General features: G+C 45.5%; 2 protein-coding genes across 2 annotated transcripts; both read left to right on the forward strand.

The window, feature by feature from the left end:
• Nucleotides 1–654: 654 nt before the first annotated feature.
• On the forward strand, nucleotides 655–3,633 carry LOC120915801 (adenosine receptor A2b-like). Its single transcript, XM_040326600.1, has 2 exons — nucleotides 655–980; nucleotides 2,904–3,633. Exons 1-2 carry the CDS (start codon nucleotides 655–657, stop codon nucleotides 3,631–3,633), a joined length of 1,056 nt encoding a protein of 351 aa, XP_040182534.1.
• Nucleotides 3,634–11,648: 8,015 nt separating this feature from the next.
• RPS19 (ribosomal protein S19) lies at nucleotides 11,649–25,117 on the forward strand. Its single transcript, XM_040327343.1, has 6 exons — nucleotides 11,649–11,753; nucleotides 15,999–16,069; nucleotides 19,469–19,569; nucleotides 21,715–21,898; nucleotides 23,407–23,461; nucleotides 25,058–25,117. Exons 2-6 carry the CDS (start codon nucleotides 15,999–16,001, stop codon nucleotides 25,085–25,087), a joined length of 441 nt encoding a protein of 146 aa, XP_040183277.1. The 5' UTR covers nucleotides 11,649–11,753; the 3' UTR covers nucleotides 25,088–25,117.
• Nucleotides 25,118–25,364: the final 247 nt, after the last annotated feature.

Raw genomic sequence — 25,364 nt, forward strand, 5'->3', positions numbered from 1 at the left:
AGAAAGGATGAATCGTAGATAAAAACAGTATTAAATTTTAAAAATAAAATATATATATATATATATATATATATATATATATATATATATATATAAATAATAATAATAATATTATTATTATTATTATTATTATTTTATTATAATAATATTATTATATTATTATTATAATAATATTTTTTTTTTATTATTATTATTTTATTATTATTATAATTATTATAATAATATTATTATAATAATAATAATATTATTATTTTATTATTATTATTATTATAATAATATTATTATAATAATAATAATAATAATAATAATAATAATAATAATAATAAAAAAATAATAATAATAATATTATTATTATTATAATAATAATAATATTATTATAATAATAATAATAATAATAATAATAATAATAATAATAATAATAATAATAATAATAATTTTAATGATAATTATGGTAAACAGTATTTAGTAAAGTGAATGTCATCCAGTTGGGGTTTGCTTTTACTTTAATCTGATTTTATTTCTTTCTTTTACTATAGGGACCTATTTATAACAATTTCACATATTGAGGAACATTCGCCTCTCCGGACTTGTCCAGATCCAAACATTTGCTGGCAGCATTGTATCTGTCTCCAGCCTTTGGTCACATTAGGGATCATGGATGATAACTTCCCCTTTGTCTTGCTGGAGATTACATTGGCCCTGGGCATCGTCTCTTTGAATGTGCTGGTATGTGCCACCGTCTACCTGCACAAGGAATTGCGGACAATCACCAACTTCCTGATCGTCAGCTTAGCGGCTGCGGACATCGGGGTGGGAGCCCTGGCCATTCCTTTCTCCGTAGTGCTGAGCATGGAATACATGCTTTGCTTTTACACTTGTATTTTCATCACCTGCTTCCCGCTGGTCACTACGCAGTTTTCCATCCTGCTCCTGCTGCTCATCGCGGTCAACGCCCACCTCAAAATCCGCCTTCCAAACAGGTAAGAGGGAAATTGAGCCATGCAGAAACTGTACAGATAAATAACTTATTTGCTGGCAGAGCAATTTTTTTTTACACTCTCCTTCTTTGCTTAGAGCGGCACTATAAGTATTAGCTACCCACAAATTCAGATTCTAAGGGACTGGTAAATTCATAGGCTTGTACACAGGGTGTGCCGGGTGTGTCTAGTCCCTAATCACCCCATGTGCATTAGCATTATCAAGGAGCAGCACCAGGTGGGTGGTTGGGGGTGCCAGTGGCCATTGTAAATGCCCCCATTATATTAAAATCTAGGTTCAGCTTTACGAACACATTACACCCGTACTTAGGGTGTATAGTAATATACTCTCAATCAACTGGCTCCCACCACCAGCACCCCTTCCTGTGACAGAAGGTGGCGATCATGTGTGTTTGAGCTTTGGGGTGCACACCCTAATGCACAGGTGTCAAACACAAGGCCAAATCCGGCCCTCCAGGCCATTTCATGTGGGTTAGGTTAGGGTTAGGGTTTCCCATTGAAGAATATGGCTAGGACTCAGGAATTGGAACAGGGACTTCCCCCAAAGTTCAAAGGTCAGAAGGCGGGTTCCCAGAGGTCAAAGGTCACAGGGCGTGGCTGACCCAGCCCCACCAAAGTGCACCGCCTACCCCAACTAAGTTGGGGAATTAACAAGTCGGGGAATGAACAAGTCGGTGTTAGGGTTGGGATTGGGGTTAGGGTTAGGGTTTCCCAGGACTCAGGAAGACCCTTACTTTCTGCTTTTAAGAAATGCATCCAGCTTCTTCCCAGCAGCAGCATAAGAAAAAGGGAGTGCACTGTGATGTAAGGGAGAGTGGGGGACTCAACTTCTGATGGTGGCTCTTAACATCTAATGTAAGGGGAGGGGATGCGCTGGACATCTAATCTTACAGATACAATGGGCCCTTTTGAGGGCAATCATAATGCTGATGCGGCCCACGATGAAATTGAGTTTGACACCCATCAGTGTGCGCAGCCTATTGCATTAGGGTGTGCACCCCAAAGCTCAAACACACACTACCAATCACTCACAATGTTCATTCAGAAAGGGAAGGGGCTGGTAAATTGCATATTTAGTGGCCCCTTTCCCGACTCCAGAAAAAACATCCCCGCAGCAACAGCCGATGGGAGAGGAGAGGAGGGAAGCCAGAGGCGCTGCAGGGGAAACGATGGGAGCCAGGGCAGTAGGGGGAGTCTGCTGCATGGGGTGATTATGGTGTGCCTGGACACACCTGGCACACTCTGTGCGCACGCCTATGTTGACACCCCTGCCCTAATGCAATAGATTGCCCACGCCTTTAAGTAAATTGCACTATATTATATTTTTGTTCTTGAGTTAGATACATTTAAAGCGGTGGTTCACCCTCCATAGCAGCATTTTAGCATAAAATTAGGCATAGTAGCGCGAGCTACAGTATGCCTGTATTTATTTTTTTAGCCCCGTACTCACAGTGCAATCCTATAGTGAAGATACCGACTCCCCGCGGGGAATGGACTTTCCTATCCAGAGGGAAGGTGATTGACGGCCGGCTCTGGCACGTCACGCTCCCCGAAGACAGCCGGAGTAGGTCTTGGCTCTTCACGGCGCTATACGGCGCCTGCGCACAGACTATGCGCAGGCGCCGTGAAGAGCCAAGTCCTATTTCGGCTATTTCCGGAGAAGCGTGACGTGCCAGAGCCGGCCGTCAATCACCTTCCCTCTCCATAGGAACGCCCATTCCCCGCGGGGAGTCGGAATCTTCAATATACGATTGCACAGTGAGTACGAGGCTAAAAAAATAAATACAGGCATACTGTAGCTCACGCTACTATGCCTAATGTTATGCTAGAGGGTGAACCCCCGCTTTAAGTTGTTCTTGGAGTTAATCACTGTTCATATAATGATATTGGTATATTATTTTGCAGCTACGCGGTGTATGTGACCAACGGACGGTTAGCTCTTGCGGTGCTGCTGTGTCTCTTCCTCTCCTGTCTCATTGGCTTCTCCCCCATGATGGGTTGGAACCAGTTCCAGAAATATGTCGGCAGCAATCAAACTCACACAGCCTCTGAAATGTCCTTGGCTGGCTTGGAGAGATCCGTTCTGGCTTACTACTTGCCCCGCAGAGCAAGGGACCTCTCCAGGGCCTACTTCAGCTACCAGCCGGTCACCAGTAACGGCACCACACGTGGAGAACACCTAGGCTGCTGCTCCCTCACCTCAGTGTTCACCCCCGAGTATCTCGTCTACTTTGTGTTCCTTGGGTGTACTCTGTCGCCTCTGCTCATCATGCTGGCTATTTATGCTGATATCTTCAGGGTGGTCCGCAGCCACCTGAGGTCCTCCAAGAAGTGGGAGACCAACATGGCCTGGACTCTGTTGCTCTTAGTGGGCATCTTCTGCTTGTGTTGGATTCCAATCAATGCCATTAACAGCCTGAAGCTCCTATGCCGATCATGCTTTATACCGGCGCCCCTCATACGCTTGGCAGTGCTCTTTTCGCACATGAACTCCTTTGCCAACCCGCTCGTCTACGCCATGAGAAGGAGGAACTTTGGCGCGGCACTTAGATCCGTGTTGCTCAGAATCGTCCACTGCTGTCCCGTACCTAAAGTGCTTTCTCGAAGACACAAGGTCCACCCAGAGACTGGATGAATGGGGCACATATTCTACAAGAGGGTTTTAAACCAGAATTATATACATCGAAACCTCGGATTGCGAGTAACGGGGTTACCGAGCGTTTCGCAATACGATTTTTTTTTTTTTACATCCTGACTCGGTTTGCGAGCGTTGTCTCGCAAAACGTGCAGGATTCAAGCCACAGCGTTGTGCAGTACCGCATTTGGCCAGAGGTGTGGGGGGCGCCAGAGCCAATCGGAAATATTTAGAAATTCTGCATTCCCAAGCCTATCCGAGGGATTTCGAAGTTCAGACGTACTGTCCCGAGTATTTTCGAGGCTCTCCAGCGCCCCCCCCCCCACCTCTGGCCACATGCGGTATTGCATGCCATCAAAGTCAATGCGGAACTAATTATTTTCGTTTCCATTGACTTCTATGGGGAAACTCGCTTTGATATGCGAGTGCTTTGGATTACGAGCATTCTTCTGGAACGGATTATGCTCGTAATTCAAGGTTCCACTGTATATTTATTTTTTTCGCATAATTATATTGGGCCAGCTTGGCTCGAAGTAAGTATCCATATGTAATATCCAGAGGGCCACTGGGGATGCTGTAAATCTCTGTAGTAGCCTTTACTAAATACATTGATAGCTGCAATCTTCCAGGTTCTGTGCAAGCGGCTTTCCCTCTACACAGGGGTCACTCTTGGCACTGCCGACATTTACAGAACGTCTTGAATTTTTTTATATAATACAAGGCATTTTCTGATTGGATGAGGAAAAGTGATGATGTCACAATCTACCCTCCTCAATTTAGAGAATGCCCTTTATTCACTGAAAAAAATACAATAAGTTCTTTAACTACTTCCAGCCCAAGGCCGTCATATGACGTCTTTGATTTCAGTGGGTGCAGCTACAGGCATCATTCAGATATCATTATTTTCTGCCGGCGATTCTGAGCACCATAAGAACGATCATAGTGGCAGTTCCGCCGCTTGATCGTTCTTACAGGCGACGGGAGAGGACATCCCCGTCCACCGCCATCCAGTGCTTCTCCAGGCTCTCCCATGACATCGGGGATCCGGAGAAAGAATCAGCGGCCGCTGGATGACGGCCATAGAGATTCTCGGTGACCAGATGGTCACCGGTCATCTCTATGACCGTTGGAGGCCCGGGCGCGACGTTATGATGTCACCTCCAGCCCGCGGATGTAAACAAACCCACGATCATGGCTAGTAAGTATGAGATCGGTGATTTATTTATTTTTGATCTCATGCTTTCCAGCCTGGAGGAGAGATGTGGGGTCTTATTGATCCTGCATCTCTCCATAAAGAGGACCTGTCACAATAGATTGCTATTACAAGGGATGTTTACATTCTGCGATGTAAACGAGGCTGCGAGGGGGGGGGAGGGGGTTGAACTTTTCGCTTGGTTTGCTTAGGCAATCTGAACAGAAGTGGGAGAGGGTACCTATCAAAACTAGGTACCCGCTCCCCAAACAATAATTTTATGCGTCAGAAGTTGAATTGGAATAAGAGGCAGAATAGTGGAACCTCCTCTTTTGGGTGAAGTTCTGCTTTAAGTTTGCAATGGGGAAGCCGCACGCACAGAACCCGGACAATTATGGCTATCACTGTACGTAGCATGAACTAGTATGGTATTTACAGCATCCCCAGCAACCCATTGGATAGCACAAATGGATACTTATTTCGAACCAAGCTGGCCAAATGTAAGGCATATGATTCCTGGAGTTCTGCTGAGTAATATATGTAACCATAGCAAGGTTTAATGTACATTCTTTATAACTATGTTCCTTTTTTGGTCTGGCAAATATACATTTGAATCGTTTTGTTATATCTGTTCAGTATATAAAAAAAAAATCCTGTCCAGAGCTTTCCTGTGTCCTGTGCACATTGGGGTCTTATTTCAAGCAATCTAATCAGCCCTCCCAGGTTGCTGACCGTACACAACTCTACAACCTACTTCAGATTTACTAAAACTGTGTAATATGTAGATAACCCTAAAAATCCAATAGTTTAGTATCAAATCAAACAGGCCCTTGTAATATAGTTTGTGGTAGATCTAAAGGGGATTGCACAATCAGATTGTATAGTGTTTGCTACACTGCTACACTGGGCCCCATAGGTTATTTAACCATAGGTTAAAAAAAAGCCAACTTGCTTTAAATTTAACCTATGGATTCATAACCAATAGGTCAAAACCGTTAGTAGGCACAATCATCGGTAAAAAATCCACGCATGCTCAGAATCAAGTCGACGCATGCTTGGAAGCATTGAACTTCGGTTTTTTCAGCACGTCGTGTTTTACGTCACCGCATTCTGACACGATCGGTTATTTAACCTATGGTGTGTAGGCGCGACGGACCATCAGTCAGCTTCATCGGTGAACCTATGACAACGGTCCTTCAGACCGTTCTCATCGGATGGACTGATCGTGTGTATGAGGCTTAGACTGCAGAACACCTCGTCTGAGGTTGTGAAAATATTGAAAGAAAGCCAGAGACTCAAGAGGCTCATCCGGCCCATACTCTCAAAAATCACAGGTTGTATGGTAGATGGTAAGATCATAGTTTTTTAACCACTTTAGCCCCGGACCATTTTGCTGGTCAATGATTGGCCACTTTTTGCGATTCGGCACTGCGTCGCTTTAACCGACAATTGCGCGGTCATGCGACGTGGCTCCCGAACAAAATTGGTGTCCTTTTTTTCCCACCGATAGAGCTTTCTTTTGGTGGTATTTGATCACCTCTGCGGTTTTTATTTTTTGCGCTATAAACAAAAATAGAGCGACAATTTAAAAAAAAAGGAATATTTTTTACTATTTTTTACTTTTTGCTATAATAAATATCCCCCCAAAAAAAAAATATATATATATATATATATATATATATATATATATATAAAAAAAAATTTCCTCAGTTTAGGCCGATACGTATTCTTCTACATATTTTTCATAAAAAAATTTGCAATAAGTGTTTATTGATTGGTTTACACAAAAGTTATAGCGTCTACAAAATAGGGGATAGTGGCATTTTTATTAATATTTCTTTTTTTACTAGTAATGGCGGCGATCAGCGATTTTTATCGGTACTGCGACCTTATGGCGTACACTTCGGACACTTTTGACACATTTTTGGGACCATTGGCATTTTTACTGCTATAAAAATGCATTGATTACTGTAAAAATGCCACTGGCAGGGAAGGGGTTAACACTAAGGGGCGGGGAAGGGGTTAATTATGTTCCCTGGGTGTGTTCTAACTGAAGGGGGGGTTGGATTGACTAGGGGAAATGACAGATCGCTGTTCATACATTTTATGAACATGCAATCAGTCATTTCTCCCCCTGACAGGACCGGGAGCTGTGCGTTTACACACACAGCTCCCGGTTCTCGCTCTGTAACGAGCGATCGCGGGCACGCACGTCGGCACCAGGGGCGAGCAGGGGGCGGCGCGCACGCGCCCCTAATGGCTGGAATGCGAAATGACGTATACCTATGTGATTTTGCGCAGCCAAGCCGACCTGCCGCCGTATAACTGGTCGGCTAGTGGTTAAAGGAGCATCGCCAAGTTTTTACCTCACAAGAGGAAAAACCAGAGCCCACTGAGGCCTAGATGGTTGTGATCCTAAAAAGGTAAATAACATATTGACACTTATTTAAAGCGGGGGTTCACCCTTAGAGGGCACTTTTCCCCCTTAGATTCCTGCTCGTTTTGTCTAGGGGAATCGGCTGTTTATTTTAAAATATGTGCAGTACTTACCCGTTTACGAGATGCATCCTCTCCGTCGCTTCCGGGTATGGGCTTCGGGAATGGGCGTTCCTTCTTGATTGACAGTCTTCCGAGAGGCTTCCGACGGTCGCATCCATCGCGTCACGATTTTCCGAAAGAAGCCGAACGTCGGTGCGCAGGCGCAGTATAGAGCCGCACCGACGTTCGGCTTCTTTCGGCTACGAGTGACGCGATGGATGCGACCGTCGGAAGCCTTTCGGAAGACTGTCAATCAAGAAGGAACGCCGGCTCCCGAAGACCCATACCCGGAAGCGACGGAAGAAGATGCAGCTCGAAAACGGGTAAGTACAGCTCATATTTTAATACAAATAGCCGATTCCCCTAGACCGAACGAGCAGGAAGCTAAGGGGAGATTTTTTTTTTTTTTACAAATGGGTGAACTCCCGCTTTAAATATAGAAGCTATACCAGTTCTGAACCACAATAGGGAAAATACCACATTATGGCCACTAGATGGCGATGAGTATGATAGTAAATTAGTAAGCTCCTCCGCTCCATCTACTGGCCATACCATGTTGCAAGGGTAGATTTTATCTAAATACTGGAGTTCAGTCTAAAAGCTGAACTCCAGGAAAATCAAAGGACTTTTCTCTTTCTTGACATTCGGCTTTAGGTAGACCTTTCATTAGAGAAATACAATGGCTGCCATTGCTGGCCTGCTTTGAAAATGCCAGCTGCCTGGCTGTCTTTGGCTTTAGTGTTTTCTGACACAGAGTGACAGAATAATAAGCAAATCAGGACAGCTTAGAAGCCTTTATCTGTATGCTTGTTGTGGGTTGGCAACCGAAGGTGCTCAAGTCAGCAGCTCTTCATGACATAGAGGGGGTTAGCATCAGTGTTGCCAACCTACCAGATCGAAATTTACTGGCACGACACCCGAAATTTACTGGCGCAGCCACGTTTTTACTAGCATTTCACGAAAGTTACTAAATTACATTAGGTGCAAATTTCAGTATTTAGGCTACAAACAAGTACGCTAGGCAACTAGCAATGTCATTTAAGGCAGATATTAAGGTAAAAAAAACATATTTTTGTTATTTTCGATATAATAAGGGCAAATTATTTGGTCACATCACCCTCTGCCTCTATCCCTCTCTGCCACAAATACCCCCTGCCCTCACCCCCGGTGCCACAATCTCCCCCTGCCTCCAATCTCCCTCTGCCTCCAATCTCCCTCTGCCTCCAATCTCCCCCTGCCTCCAATCTCCCCCAGGCCCCCTGCCTCCATCACCCTCTGCAGTGCCACCAACAACCCCTGTCTCCATCCCCCACCGTCTGCGGTGCCACCATCCCCCTCTGCGGTGCCACCAACAACCCCTGCCTCCAATCTCCCCTTGCCTCCAATCTCCCCCTGCCTCCAATCTCCCCCTGCCTCCAATCTCCCTCTGCCTCCAATCTCCCTCTGCCTCCAATCTCCCCCTGCCTCCAATCTCCCCCAGGCCCCCTGCCTCCATCACCCTCTGCAGTGCCACCAACAACCCCTGTCTCCATCCCCCACCGTCTGCGGTGCCACCATCCCCCTCTGCGGTGCCACCAACAACCCCTTTGCCTCCAATCTCCCCTTGCCTCCAATCTCCCCCTGCCTCCAATCTCCCTCTGCCTCCAATCTCCCCCTGCCTCCAATCTCCCCCAGGCCCCCTGCCTCCTTCCCCCTCTGCGGTGCCACCAACAACCCCTGTCTCCATCCGCCACCCTCTGCGGTGCCACCATCCCCCTCTGCGGTGCCACCAACACCCCCTGCCTCCAATCACCCCCTGCCTCCAATCTCCCCCTGCCACCACTGCCCTCTGCCTCCACCCCCCTCTGCGGTGCCACCGCAGCCACCATCACCCCCTGCCTCCAATCTCCATGCGCAGTTCCAAGCCGAACCGATCTCGGCTATTTTTACTGGCACATTCCCGCAACCACGGACATTTACGAACGGGGGAAAAAAGTGCCCATTTTTACGAACTGTCCGTAAAAATACGGACAGTTGGCAACACTGGTTAGCATTGTAAGAAGGATAGTCCTTAAAACTAGCATTCCTGGTTCTCTCAGACAGAGTTTCCTTCAATCATCAGAAAGCCTTTGGCTACTCTCAGTTACAAAACACAATCCAATATGTATTCAGAGCTCATGGTGCTTTATATCCCAATACTGGAATATAATGAGGAAACCCCTCCGAAGGTGAGACTCAACATTCCGAGCTAATGAGGACTCTTATCTCCTTCTCTGCCACGTTTGCCATGCTTCACTGCCTATCACCTCCCAGCAGATGGTCACCTCTGTACCTGGTCATTAGGTTATGGATTGTGGAATTATCAGCCAAGTGCTACAAAGATGTCCGGTTGTTCTTCTGATAAAGCTTCATTCTTAATGGAAAAGGTATATACCCAATGTATTGTATACAGATTACTACAACCAGAGATAATATTGTAAGACCAGCAATGGAAAATCTGCCAGAAAGGCAGAAGAAAAAAAAGATATATATTTATATATACCGTATATCTCGGAATAAATTCTATTCTCTTTTCATAACCCTGAGAGTGCCTGCTACATCTACTGTATATAAATATATGTAGCACTACCCCCGGAGGAGCTGCTGGTTTGTTTTGGGTCTACGCTCTGGTGGTCAACCCCTGAAGGTGGCTCAAAACCCTCCCTTGGCACAACTGGTAAAATGGGGTGTTAAGTGGGGGAGATACCTGTAGAGTAGAGATTTCATCACAAATTGAATCAATCTTATATATACAATATTATATATTACCCCAAAATTAATTTTCAAATCTCAGGAAACCCCTGCTAAAATGAATTCATTGGAGGTCATTGGTTAGAATGTCCCTTACATTGGAGGTCAGCGGGAAGAATGCTCCTTACATTGGTGGTCAGTGAGAAGAATGTTCCTTACATTGGTGGTCAGTGAGAAGAATGTTCCTTACATTGGTGATCAGTGAGAAGAATGTCCCTTACATTGGAGGTCAGTGAGAAGAATGTTCCTTACATTGGTGGTCAATGAGAAGAATGCTCCTTACATTGGAGGTCAGTGAGAAGAATGTTCCTTACATTGGAGGTCAGTGAGAAGAATGTTCCTTACATTGGTGGTCAATGAGAAGAATGCTCCTTACATTGGAGGTCAGTGAGAAGAATGTTCCTTACATTGGTGATCAGTGGGAAGAATGTTCCTTACATTGGTGGTCAGTGGGAAGAATGTTCTATACATTGGTGGTCAGTGAGAAGAATATGGTTAGTAGGAAGAATGCTCCTTACATTGGTGGTCAGTGGGAAGAATGTTCCTTACATTGGTGGTCAGTGAGAAGAATGTGCCTTACATTGGTGGTCAGTGAGAAGAATGTTCCTTACATTGGTGGTCAGTGAGAAGAATGTTCCTTACATTGGTGGTCAGTGGAAAGAATGTCCCTTACATTGGTGGTCAGTGAGAAGAATGTTCCTTACATTGGTGGTCAGTGAGAAGAATGTTCCTTACATTGGTGGTCAGTGGGAAGAATGTTCTATACATTGGTGGTCAGTGAGAAGAATGTTCCCTACATTGGGGGTCAGTGGGAAGAATGTTCCCTACATTGGTGGTCAGTGAGAAGAATGCTCCTTACATTGGTGGTCAGTGAGAAGAATGTCTCTTACATTGGTGGTCAGTGGGAAGAATGTTCCCTACATTGGTGGTCAGTGAGAAGAATGTTATGAAGATGTATTATAGCAAATAGTAAAAAATATTGTTTTTTTTTCACATTTGTCAGTCTTTTTTTGTTTATAGCGCAAAAAAAATGCAGAGGTGATCAAATACCACCAAACGAAAGCTCTATTTGTAGGAAAAAATACAATAATTCTACCGGAGGGCAAGTGGATAATTGTCATATGAACAATAATAAAAAAAATAAAAATAAAACAATTGTGGTTGATTTACTAAAAATAGAGAGTGCGAATTCTGGAGCAGCTGTGCATGGTAGCCAATCAGCTTCTAACTTCAGCTTGTCCCGTGAAACTTTGACAATAAAACGTGGAAGCTGATTGGTTTCTATGTAGAGCTGCACCCGATTTTGCTCTCTCCGTTTTTTTTTTAATAAATCTCCCCCAATGACAGCTTCCAATTCCATCCCTTCTCTTTCCGATTCTCTGCTGCAGGTTTTATAAAGCAAACGCTACGCTACTACTTTGGCCCCATACCAGCCACCATACAGGAAGTGACTCCGCTGCGTTCAAGCTTGAGACGCACAGCCACGCCCCCTTAGCCCGCCTCGCCGTCCAATCCGAAATCCCGCGCTCAGAGAAAGGCGTGACCTCTCCGCCCTCCCCTTTCTTCTGCGCTCGGGAGACCCCGTCGATCCCTTTTGCCTTCTCGGCTCCACAGAGAGAAGGTGAGTGAGGCCTAATGCGGGCCTAACGGAGATTGAATTACCGGTGATTAAACCGGCTCGTTGTGTGTCTGAAGGTGGGCCGAGTGGAGCGCTGTGCGTTCCGGACTTACTGGTGTCCTCCGCGGCCTGGTGTCGCACGGTAGGCCGCGGTGTTTCCCGAGGCCTGTGCCGGCCCTGGGGGGTTGAGCTCGTGGGCAGCGTGAGTGACTCGAGGCCGGGGACTAGCCGTGGCCTGGCTGTAGAGGAGTAGGCCCGGGGCGGGTGTACTGTGTGTTCTCTTGTCTGTGCTCCACATCCGGCTGTAGTGTGAGGCACATGGTGTGTGAGGAGAGCGGCCATAGATCTCCATACAGGACAGGCCCAGACACGAGCCCCGTCCTCCTGACCATTCACTGGGGACACTTACCTTGCTGGACCGTCTGTCTACAGTAAGGGAGGAGGTGCTTACCACTACACAACCCCTCCAGCTTTATATATTCTGTGGCCTGTTGGTGTTACTAAAAGGTACAACTTGTAGTTTTGGAGAGATTAGACCCCCCCTGACAGTTTTTATTGCTGCCTGTGTCCCCATTGGGGAGATTCATCCTCTATATTTGTCCCCTTACCATTACTGAAAGTAAGAATTCCCACATTGAGGTTGTCCCCAGAACAGGAATAAGAGGGAACATCCACCCAATGGGGACATTAGTTCTGGTGACACATTGTAGAGATTTTACTCACTTCCTGTTTGGCTCTACGATGGGAAATTAAAGCGGAGGCCTGCTGTTTATTTATAAGTCAGCAGCTACAAACACTGTAGCTGCTGACTTTTACAATAAGGGCACTTACCTGTCCTAGTCGCCTGCGATGTTGGCACCCGAAGCCGATCTGTTTTGGCTCTTGGGTGCTGCCGATGAGGGAATCGGGGGAAGTGAAGCCTTGTGGCTCCACTACCTGGTTTCCGCATGCGCAATGCCACGGGTCCCTGCTGGTTTCTGCGACTGGGTGTCTCCCAGAAGACACCGAAAGGGGGGGGGGGCGCCGGACGTGGCATAGATCCTTCTATCTGCGGGTGGTCTATGACCTCAAGTGGGTGCAAAATACCTGACAGGTATTTGCTCCCCCCTGAAAGATGCTAAATGTGACACCGGAGGGGGGGGTGGGGAGGAATACGGACAGCGGAGGTTCAATTTTTGTGTGGACCTCCGCTTTAAAGTTAATCTCCCCAAAGGGGCACAGATGGCTATAAAAAAATGGACGTGGGTTCTAACTAGGGTTGTACCGATACCAAGCATTTGCCTGAGTACTTGTACTCAGGGAAATGCTCCGATGCTTCACCTGATACTTGGACAGTCAGGGTGATCAGTGCTGTTGGGTAGTTCCAAGCACTGATCAGCGTTGACTGTCCTCCACCAGCCCTCTGTTGTGTCACTCCATGCTGCCGCCGCCGCGTCCCCCCCCTCCGTGCTGCCGCCGCCGCGTCCCCCCCCCCTCCGTGCTGCCGCCGCGTCCCCCCCCTCCGTGCTGCCGCCGCCACGTCCCGTCCCCCCCCCCCTCCGTGCTGCTGCCGCCGCGTCCCCCCCCCCCTCCGTGCTGCTGCCGCCGCCGCGTCCCCCCCCCTCCGTGCTGCTGCCGCCGCCGCGTCCCCCCCCTCCGTGCTGCCGCCGCGTCCCCCCCCCCCCTCCGTGCTGCTGCCGCCGCCGCGCCCCCCCCCCTCCGTGCTGCTGCCGCCGCCGCGTCCCCCCCCTCCGTGCTGCTGCCGCCGCCGCGTCCCCCCCCCCCCTCCGTGCTGCCGCCGCCGCCCCCCCCCCCTCCGTGCTGCCGCCGCCGCGCCCCCCCCCCCCCTCCGTGCTGCCGCCGGTAAATCCGGCTCCTACCTTTTCTGAATGTACAGAGTCAGTGATGACTCTACATTCACATAACTGAAACATTGTAAACTGTGATTACAATGTTTCAGTTTATGAATGGAATGAAGCTGCTGTCTTCTCTCCTTTCATTTTCAGTGCAGCTGATGCTGCTGAGAAAGGGACTGGGGAATCGGTGTCGCTCGTCCCTTTCTCTGTCTCAGAGGGCAGAGGTCTGTTAAGACCCCTGATATCTCACCAAGGCCCCCCCAACAGGGCTAATAAAAAATAAAGGCATTGCAATAAATCAAAAAAATGAATTGTAAAAAAATACTGACTCATGTGCCACTGTCACATGAGATTTAAAAAAAAAGTATCGGTACTTGTACTCGGTCCTAAAGTGGTATCAGGGCAACCCTAATTATAACCCTCCCTTGTTCTATCCAAAATGGGGGGGGGGGGGATGTTTGCTTTAAAAGAGAATTATGGGAAGTGTGTTTTCAACCAAAACTGGAACATATCTAATTCCTTCCCCCTTTCTCTTCCCTCCCGCCGCTGGACCAGTAGGATAGTGCAGCGGGTGACTTGCGAATGCGTAGTAGGGACCCAGTGTGAAGCCGTAATGCTTCACTACGGGGTTCCCTTACTAGCAATGGCGGTGTTGGCACCCGACAGCTGATGTACACATTGGCTGCGGTGCCAACATCGCTGGGCTTCTGGACAGGTAAGTGTCCGATTCTTAAGTCAGCAACTGCAGTGAGTGTAGCTGCTGACTTTTTACGTTTTGCAGCGGTGGGTGAAGCCTAAGCTTCAAGAATTATGCTTGCCTAGGTGGATGCTGCATCTGTGTCCTGCCAGCTTTAACACTGAGAACCGAGCAATCGGACGCCGCCGGTTGCTTGGTTCTCCCAGCTCCCTGACCAAAGAGTTGGTGACTGTCAGTCATCACTGTCTGCTCTGCTCACTGGAGGGCTTGGCTGTGAAGGGGGCGGCTGGCTTAGGCTCTCATTGGCTCGCTGTCTAGGCATGTGAAGAGCTGCCTGGACCGGCTCTGTGATGTCAGCAGAGGACTTCAGCCCGCTGTCTGCTGAAAACAGGTCACAGGAGTGCAGAACGATCTGTACTCCTGTGATCCACAGAAGTGCAGCCAAGCAAGCTTTGGCTGTACTACTTTAGGACCCCTTTCACACTGGGCCCGCTTGTGCGTCCTCTGTAAAGCACCACTCGTTTTAGCGGCACTTTACCGCTGTTTAAGCAACACTTTTTGACTGCTAGTGGGGCGCCTTTAACCCCAAAAAGGGGTTAAAAACTCCTGTTGTGGTGCTTCCAAATCGCTTTTTAGCGCTGCCTATTCATTGTAATGGGTAGGGCATTTTGAGAACACTCAATACAGCGCTCCCAGACTGCCCCAAAGATGCTGCTTGCAAGACTTTTTTTGTAACGTCCCGCAAAGCGCACCGCCCCAGTGTGAAGGCACTCATTGCAATGAATGGGAGGCAGTTTATATGTGCTATTTCTAGCACTAAAATGCCTGATCAGACGGATGGAAAAGTAGGGTTTTCCTCCGTAACACTTTGGCAGGTCGGATGTCAGCGGGCATGTTACCGCTGACATCCGCGGCTCCATAGAGGAGCACGGAGCGCCTGCTCAGGTCTGCCAAAAAAAATGGCAGGTGGACCTGAACGGGCCGCCATTGTGAAAGAGTCCTAAAGGTTCCTCTGAAAAGGGGTCTTGGGGATGAGTTCACATTAGGAACATGCTCCTGCGCCAATTTCCCTTCCCCTGATAACAGAGGGTCTTTTCCCCGCACCCGCTGTCACTTTTTGAAAACGGTGGGGCTCCACCCACACAGCCGCATGATTCATTCCGATTTTTCCTGTGAATATACAAACAAGTACACTCTGCCACTGCAGCAGACACTTGTAGTTTCATTGGGCTGCACGGGGCGCTGATGAACACTCCTAGTCCACTGACATGTCCTCCCATTTACAAACAGAACCTGTACAGAGGTACGGGCTGAAATATAGAGGACACACTCGTGATCTACTGATCTTATGTGTAATGCTTTCCAGGCTCCTGCAAGAAAAAACATGCACATTTTATTTCTGATAATGTATGTGCGTTTATCTTTCCATAAAGGTGAACTTCTCCTTTAAAGAGGGGCTATTTTCTTAAAAACACTTTGGGCATTTAAAGTCCACGGCCTACCTGAGATGTTGTGAATTGAGGACCATTAAGTAGTGGAGATGTGTGGATCATCTTTGGAGAATGGGGATATTGTAAAGTGTCACTTCATAAAAACTTGAACCAGAAAATGTTGGCGCCATTGTCTTCTGAGAAGCTTCATTTTTGAATTGTCTTGGGTTACATTTGCACCATATAATTGTTCAAAAGATTGTTTTTTTTTTGTTTTTGTTTTTAGATGCCCGGAGTAACAGTGAAAGACGTTAACCAGCAGGAGTTCGTCAGGGCCCTGTCTGCTTTCCTCAAGAAGTAAGTTCTGTTCCCTGAAAACCTTTCCTTCTGTATGAAACAATCAGGAATCGGCTTCTCTGCCTGTATTGGGGACATTTGGGCGCATTCCAGCAGTCTGTTTCATTTACACCTGAGAATATTATAGCTCGGCATCTGTAATTCCATTGTTTCCACTTCTCCCTGTTCACACTGGAGAGCTTTGTCACTTGAAGCTTGTAGCTTGAAAATGTACATGAGCTTCTTTTTTGAGTTGCCAAGCTTCAGGTCTCATGCACACGGAGCTTAAATTGTTACTAAAACCACAACGGTACAATGAGTCTATATATGCAGTAAATCAGTGGTCATCGGCCCTGTCCTCAGGGTCCACTAGATAACTGAAATTTATCACAGGTGATATTTGCTGCTCAGTGATTGCAGTATTCTAGTCCAGTGTTTCTCAACTCCAGTCCTCAAGGCGCCCCAACAGGTCATGTTTTCAGGCTTTCCATGATTTTGCAGAGGTGATTTGATCAGTTTCACTGCCTTGGTAATTACCACAGCCATTTCATCTGAGAGAAATCCTGAAAACATGACCTGTTGGGGCGCCTCGAGGACTGGAGTTGAGAAACACTGTTCTAGTATGCAACTCTCCAAGATAATTCATAAAACCTGGCCTGTTAGTGGGCCCTGAGGACAGCGTTGATGACCACTGCAGTGAAGCATGCTTGTTGTACTCACTGTGGCACCTAAGGAGTTAATCTTTCACATTTTGTAAATTCTGTTTGATCCTGTGTTCTTTGTTCCCCCTTCCATTGTCCCCTAATCATTTCCCGATCGTGCAGTGCTATGGGGACAAGCTGCACATGCTCAGCTTGGTGAGTGGCCCTGTGGTGGTCACATGCAATCTGCTCTGTCCAGACAGAGGGTCAGGGGTCCTGCATCCTCGTAGGACAATCGGAGGAGAATGAAGACTCCTACAAGCTTTAAGCAGACACTAATAGAAGTCACAAGACTGCTATATGATTGATGAGAGTATTTGGCAGTTTAGATTTACTAAAATAATTGCATTTCCATGTTCTTTGTACTGAGTCCAGATATAGTGAATGCAGGCTCCTGGGTTTAGTAACACGTTAACCACTTGTTTAGCCTGCATAATAGCCGAAAGTCTGCTACAGCGCAGGCTTCAAATGTTGGGAGGGCGTAAAGGTGCAGCTGTGATCTCGGAGTCCTTATACAGATTGGGGTAAAGGGCCAATCAAAGTGACCCTTTACCACGTGATCAGCTGTCAGCCAATGTCAGTTGATCGCAGAAGTAAACACAAGGCGGTTATCTGCTTTTCTTTCCTCACCCTGACAGCAGGAGGAGAGAAGAAAGCAGATAACTGGCTTGTTAGGCTGCACTGGCAATCAGTGCCCATGAGTGCCTCCTCATCAGCACACGTTGGTGAGCGAGAAAAATTACCTGTTTACAAACATTTTTAACATGATGCTTTCAAACCGTGACAGTGGGCTCTAAAAGTTTTCTTCTACAAAAACACCACTTATACAGGTGGTGTGTTTTATTTTATTTTTGTGAAAGCACCACTGTACACATAGGCATTTACAGGCAAAAATTACAGCAAAGGTTCTGAGAGTGTCATTTAAGCAAAGAAAAAACACACATGTGAGTGTAATTGTATTCCAAATTCTGTCAGAACAATAGCTTCTCATTTCCATAAGCCTGGATGCGTGAGGCCTTAGTGGAAGCTCAGTCAAAACGCTAACCAAGGCTAAACCTGCTCATTACCCATATTTGATGCCTATGCTGCATAAATACCTATTCTGAAACAAAAGATAATTAGGACAGCCGCACTCCAGTCCAGCATAGCTTTATTGTAAAAAAAAAAAATCTGGAAATGGGATACTTATTCTGACGCCTGTCAGATAGCGATGAACCGAATGGGAAATTTTTGTGGCAAAACCAATAATGTAGAATGCACTTGGCTGAAAATGTTTATCTTCAATTTAAATGAATATATTTTTGGCCAATGATATAAATTTTAAATTCTATGTATGTCTGCACACTGGTCTTTTGTGCTTCCATTGTGGTGTTAAAAATCCTGCTTGCTGCAGTAAAAAAAAAAAAAAACGCCTCCCAGTTAAAATGAACAAGAATGTATCATTAACGCACTCGCGTTTCGTTTCTGATGTGGTTTTTGATTTGCATGACTTATGAAAAACACTCCCTAAGCACTGCCGATTATGCCATTTTTGGCAAATTTCGGTGCATCTGTTTGGTCGCGCGATTTCTACAGCTGCGGCTTATGTGTTAATGGGGGGGATCACTAACTGCTGCAAATGCCTGGGCGATGGCGTCACCCATAGGTATACTATTGGCCATCCATGGACCACTGACCCTCTAGACTCAAGCCACTGCTGACAGCCAATCATGGGTTCACAAAAGAAAAATTCTCTACGAGGAACGATTGTTCAGTCTCTGTACATATAGTATGTAGACGGTGTTCGACTTCAGATTTTACTAATTTCCGAAGGCCCAAATTCCAACATTTTCCCCGTACGTGAGCCAAGCGAACGGTTTTTATATAATGTGTACTGTTTACATACAAGAAAAGTCGGATACAATAGAAAAACTTTTGTTGGAGAATTTTCATACAGAAGTTCCAACCTCTATTTTAACTTGCTGTGAAACGTCGAGAAAAATCAAGGATCGTTCACCCAATTTTCATAGGCTGCATTCACACCTGAGCGTTTTCAGCTCATAACACTCCTGAAAGTCGTCCAACAAGCAAAATCCCATTAATTTCCATGGCACCTGTTCACATCTGAGCGTTTTGTCACCTGAAGCAAAATGCCTGGAAAAACACCTTGAGCTCAAAACGGAACATGCGCTTCTTTGGGGCAGATTACAGGCGTTTTTCTGCTTTTTACATTGGTGCCCTGTACAAAATCGTGGCAAAAACACCATAAAAATCGCAGTAAACATGTTTCTTTGAAACACAGTTGTGAATGTAGCCTTTGTGAACCCAGCCTTGGATAGAATGGGGGAGGGTGTAGGTTTAGCCTTGGCTTTTAAAAATCGAACTTCTGTTTGTTTTTTGCCGCAATAGACTTTAATGGGATTGCCTGAAAAATGCACAATCCATTCATATATTTTCCCCCTAGCAACTAGTTTTCCGTTGGCTAAAGAAACACTCAAGCAAAAATACCTGTAAACAAAGCTCAAAGACCAGACCTGCTTCACTCATGCTGCCTAATAATGCAAATGAGAAAACACATGACAGATTTGGAGATGTATGTTTTGTACATTCAATTTCACCTTCTGTACAAAAGTGTACTAAACATGTCATTTATGTGAAAGTTTGCAGGTCACACTTTGTATAGCAAGATTCTTGGTTTGGCTGCTTGGCTAACTTTTATTATTTTTTTTTTTTTTCACAGGTCTGGAAAGCTAAAAGTACCGGAATGGGTAGACACTGTTAAACTTGCCAAACACAAGGAACTGGCACCTTATGATGAGAACTGGTTCTACACCCGTGCTGGTAAGAGGACTTTGTACAGAACACTTTTGGGTTAAAGTGGAGAATTAATGTGGGAGGGATGGGGGTGGATTGATAACTAACCCTGCTGTATTGTGTTCACAATTGGGAGCATCTAGGTATAAACGCTGTTATGTTCTATGTCCCCTATTATTGTCGTGCTCATACCTGTATTTTATCTATGGTTACTTGTTGCCTATTGTAACTATACACTGCTTGTATGTATGCCTTGTGTATTGTTTTGCTCAATAAAAGCTTTTTTGATGGGGGGGAAAAAAAAGTGGAGCATTAATCAGACTTGTGTGCAGTCTCATCATGCAGGCCGGATGTAGTGGTATCCTGGCCCTTCCTTTCTGGATGGCACCTGCAAACCGGTACAGTGTTACTGGACTCCAGTTGAGAAGAAGTTATTTTCCTTGCGTGGTTATGTTTGGAGGGTGTGGAGATGGTGCCTGTACATGGTGGGAATAAAGAGACCCTGTCACTTTAGCAGACTATAGGTGTCCAAACTAGGGCTGCAACTAACGATTATTTTCATAATCGATTAGTTGGCCGATTTTATTGTTTTGATTAATCAGATAATGGCCTTAAAAAATAGCTTTTTTTTTTCTTTTTCTTTTTTTTGGGCCAATTTGTTATGCAGATTACAAAACACAAATTGCTGCAAAAACACATTACATGCTTTTCTGCAGCTTCTCCATTGAAGTATATTGAACCAAAAAAAAATGGCACCTTTTTGCGTTAGTCCTTCCCCCTTTCCAAATACGCAGCAGCTGAAAAGAAATCATGGATGTGAATGTGTCCCATAGGAAAACATGTAAATGAACTGTAGTGTTTCTGCAAAAAGCACCAAAAACAGAGGTGTGACCCCAGCCTGAGATGTTTAGTAACATAATGGGGTTAAAAAAACAAAGTACAAAGAGCAAAAAATTGCTACTGTATGGCGTTGTTTTTTTTACTGTGGGACAGTGAGTAATATTTACAGTAGCGATTTGTACTATAAAAAGCCAATTTTTTTTTAAACCCATTATGTTACTGACTGATTAATTTCATAATCGATTAGTTGTTTCGGCCATACTCCAAACATGGTGTGGATAGAGGTAATTCAGGGTAAAGTGACATTTTCTTTTGGTAGCGCCCCCTTTCTTCCAGTGATACCTTCCCCAGGCTTCCAACTGTTCAATTTAGTCTGAGGCCCCTGGGATTTATTGGTACTGTGATGTATGGGGAAGCTACCTCCATACTCCCAGGATGCAGTGCTCGACAAGCGATTTGCCAGTCCGACCGCTAAAACTGGAACTTTACCCATAATTTGCTATAAACAAAAAATGTTCTTTAGCAAGGAGCATACATTTCACATTAATTATTATGCTGCCTAAATTGGTGTGCACTGTAAGTGGCCTCCAGCGTTGCTCCTGTTTCTTGCTGGAGGATACCACTTTGCTGAAGCCCTGAGCAGCAGTAAATCTAAAGGCTGTCCGCAGATCAGCCTCTACGTTTTTGACACCGTGCCAAAATGTAGAGCGCAACCAAGCATGTGCAGAGCAGGGTGAGACTGTATGAGGGTCAGTTAAAACTGCTGCGACTTGTCAGGCGATAAAGTCGTCTGACAAGTCATGCCCCATTAAGTGCAACGGAACTTTTCTGATCGGTGCGACTAAGTCGCTCTGACTTGAAAGGTTCCTGCACTACTTTGAGATGACTTGCAGGGACTCTTGTTAAAGAAGTCGTATGCAAGCGGCTAAAGTCGTGCCGTGCTAACCGGCCCTATTGGATCTCATTGTAGGCACTTGGTATTAATGTTTTACATGGCTATACTTGCAAAAGAGGCATGAAGTCCTCGGCAGTACTTAACATCAGGTTTGTTCTGACCAAAGCAAATCTGTGTGTGGATGATGTGCTATAAAAGAGAACCTGTCACTTTGCCTTTGCAGTAAGGCAGTGGTCAGTTTATGGATTGAGCAATGCTGTTCTTTAGCCAGTAGTGTTGGTTTAGTGGAGCGATGTTTCCTACTCTTGTGATAAAATTGGTTGTTGATCGTGTGGCGTTGGATTTTCTGCTCTTTGGTCTCTATATAAACCTGCAGGTATCAATGAAGTGAAAATTGAATACATTTTTTAGGTTTTTTAATTGAAATTTTCTTTCAGCTTCCACAGTTCGTCATTTGTACCTCCGTGGTGGCGCCGGAGTTGGCTCCATGACAAAAATCTATGGTGGTCGCCAGCGCAATGGCGTCATGCCAAGCCACTTCAGCAGTGGATCCAAGAGCGTGGCCAGGAAGGTGATGCAGAGTCTGGAGGGGCTCAAAATGGTGGAGAAAGACCCCAATGGGTAAGTTCTGTGTGTTTCTCCTATTTGTTGACAGATGAAAATTCCTACAAATTGGTTATTGAGTCAAGTACATCGTAGATCAGTTTGTCTTTGTTTAGTTTTTATTTATTTTTTTCTTCTAGATTGTACTATAGTAGTGAAGTCTACAATATAAACATCCCAAAACCCCAGCTTGACCATTATGTGATCTGCTCAGCAGAATTTCCTGGTGCAGCTAACCAGCATCTTCAGAATACATTTCAAATCCTGTTTGCTTTTCTCAAAAAAAAAAAAAAACTTTTTTTTTTCTTTAACAAATCACCTGGTAGTTGGCCACGACCACCATAGTTGATGTGGTGTGTTTGGCGCCATGTTCTGTGGATTAAATCCAGCAAGAATAATAGAATGCGTTTTAAGCTTGCTTGATAATTCTGACATAGGACTTAGGCTGCATTCACACCTCCGCAACAAGATACGCCGCGTACGCGGCGTATTTTGCCGCGAGTGTGCTTTTTTTTTTTTTTTTTCACAAAGCCTTCCCATTGCTTTGTATGGCCGAACGCCAATGCCTCCTGAAAAAAAGGGTCCGGGACTTTTTTCAGGCGTACGGCATCTGAGATGTGAACCATCTCCATAGACAGCAATGGGAATTCTCCCCTCTAGCGGCACAAGTGTCCGGCGTCGGGCGTTTTGTCGCCTAGATGTGAATGGGCTCTTAATTTGATTCATTGGTCAGGGTTTGCCTGGCTTGTGTATCCTTGCATTATGCTTGCAAATCAGATGGTTTAGTCGAAACCATATTCTTTGCAGTCATTTGCGATGTGAAATTACCACAATTCCTTGGTAAATATAATGGCTTATGTACATGGCAAGTCAGTGGTAGGGTTTTAAAGAAGTTGTGAACCCTCCTGTGCTGAAGCTGCCCCCTAAAGCCACCCTTTCTTTAACTGAGCCTGATCGTTTTGGTGCAAAGTCCAGCAGCTGTCTGTCCTCATTGGATGGATTGATGGCAGCGCAGCCATTGGCTCCCGCTGCGGTCAATCAAATTCAGTGACATGGGAGACTCGGGAGCATGTCTGCACAAGTGTCCCCATGGAATGCAGCTCTTCATGGGGCCACTTGAGAACAGGAGGAGCCAGGAGTGCCGCTGAGGGGCCCCAAATGGAGGATCGAGCTGCTCTGCAAAACCCTTGTTTTGGGTTTTTTTTTTTTTCTTCATGAACCGTTAGGCTTCATTCACTCGAAGCAGACTCCGTCGCTACGGAGTCTGCCAGCTCATTGGGAGATCTCTCTGCTGAGCTGGCGGGTCCCTCTCTGCTCACTGAGCAGGGAGGGGCTTGTCAAGCGCCGCTGTCTCCTATGGAGAGATCTGATGAAAACGGACAGCATGTCCGTTTTTCATCAGATCTCACCTGTTCCACCATGTTTTTTTTTTTTTTTTATCGAGTTGGATGTCTGCCTATCTCTGCAACATTTTTACCTTAATATGACTGGTTATTTAGTTGTCTATTTATTTATTCTTCCCCCAGAGGTCGCAGACTGACTCCACAAGGACAGAGAGACCTTGACAGAATTGCTGGACAGGTATGTTGGAGCTCTTCAATACCAGATCTTCCCACCAAAAGTTTTTATACTGGAGAGCCTAAGAAATGTATCCTGTTCTACTTCCCCTTCTGAGATTTATTATTGAGTCAGTGAACCCAACTCCCATCGGCTTTGTAAGGCCTCCATTTTTTAGCCCTTGTTCACACGTGTGTGTGTGTGTGTGTGTGTTGGGTAATTTGACAGTTCAAAAGTTGCACCATTTTTTAACAAGAACCATTCTAATGAATGACTTTGAAAAGGGTTCTTGCATTACTTTTCAGCAATTTCATTGCGACTTGCATTGCCTTGCCTTCTGTTCAATGAAGTTGCAAGCTGTAATAAAATTGCAGATCCAAATTGCACTTATCTGTGGCTTTGAAATCACACTGAGGTCTCTTTTTCAAAGCCGCAATGGTGTAAACGCTGCTCTCTGCGAACTGATGCAGGTGTGAATATAAAGTTAATGACACCCCCAAATCGTTTCATATAACGCAGTGCGAACTCAGATCGCATGGTAGTTCTCACCCATGCGGTCTGATTCCAATGCAGACTAAAAAAGGGTCCTGTAACATTTTGGTACAGTGCGAATCACATGCGATTAATGTTGGTGTGAACCCAGCCTGAGCATTAATTTCAATGGCATAAAATAAAGACATTAATGGCCATGCTCTTGATGCCTGTGAAACACACCTAAAGCTTGTAGAACAGTGGTTCTCAACCATCTAGCGCCGTGACCCCTTGATAAAATTTCCCAAGTTGTGGGGACCCCTAACTGTAAAATTATTTGCGTGGCAAGACAAGTAATTTGCGCCCCTAACCCACAGACATATAGCGCTCCCTGAGTCCCTTCCACTCGTACAGTGTTAAATCCCCATATGGTACATTTTAGGATTTTTCCACTTTGTTCTCCTTTCTTTCCCTTGTATCTCTCGATCCCAATTTCTTGTCCCGTCCCCCCCCCCCCCATCCCTCTCTCTAGCTGTTTCTTGTTCTTTCTCTCCCTTTTTCTTGGTTCCTCCCCCTTTTTCCTCTCCCTTCATCTATTCTCTATTTTTATTCCTTCACTTACTCCTTGGTGGGAGGATGCAGAAACATACCAGCTGGGCGGCCACAGGCTCCAAGGACAGCCCTGCTGGGGGACAGCAAAAGGCTGGGAGAGCAGTGTGGGCTTCAGGAACAGCCCAGGATTCGGTGACCCCTGGCAAATCATCATTTGACCCCCGAGGGGGTCCCGACCCCCAGGTTGAGAAACCACTGTTGTAGAAGCTTTAGACACTTGTCAGATATTTGTGTGTGTGTATATATATATATATATATATATATATATATATATATATATATATATATATATATATATATATATATATATATATATTGCCAAAATGCTCCCAGGAGGAAAGGCTTTTAGGAGAGTTTGCAAAACGTCCTGCATGCATGAGGCCTAATGCTGCCAAAAGTACAATTCTTTCATCCCTGTTTGCATCAGGACAGGATGCTCGGATGTGTAAATAATTGGAGTATGCCGACTTGCATTGTCTTGCCTTTACATCATTGTACTTTCTGCTTTATGATCTAACATTTGTATTTTTCTTACAGGTTGCAGCAGCCAAGCTGAAACATGTGTAAACAAAAAATAAAATATTCTGTTCCAGAAAAGTCTCTTGCATTGCGTCCTAATTTCACTTTTGTTTTTAACGTGTGTGTGTTTAATGCAAAACACTGCAACATAATTTGAAGGATCTTCAGTCTAGAAAATGGAACAGCACTCTGATCTTCCGCGGGGGGGTGGGCGTTTGTCAGACAAGTCTAATCATTGGAGGAGAGCAGGCTGACCATGCTGTGTTCTCTTGCCTGGTGTGGTCACTTATTAATAGGAAGCAGAGGATTGGCAAGCTTACAAAGA

Source organism: Rana temporaria, chromosome 10, assembly GCF_905171775.1.
Source record: "Rana temporaria chromosome 10, aRanTem1.1, whole genome shotgun sequence".
Classification (NCBI taxonomy): Eukaryota; Metazoa; Chordata; class Amphibia; order Anura; family Ranidae; genus Rana; species Rana temporaria.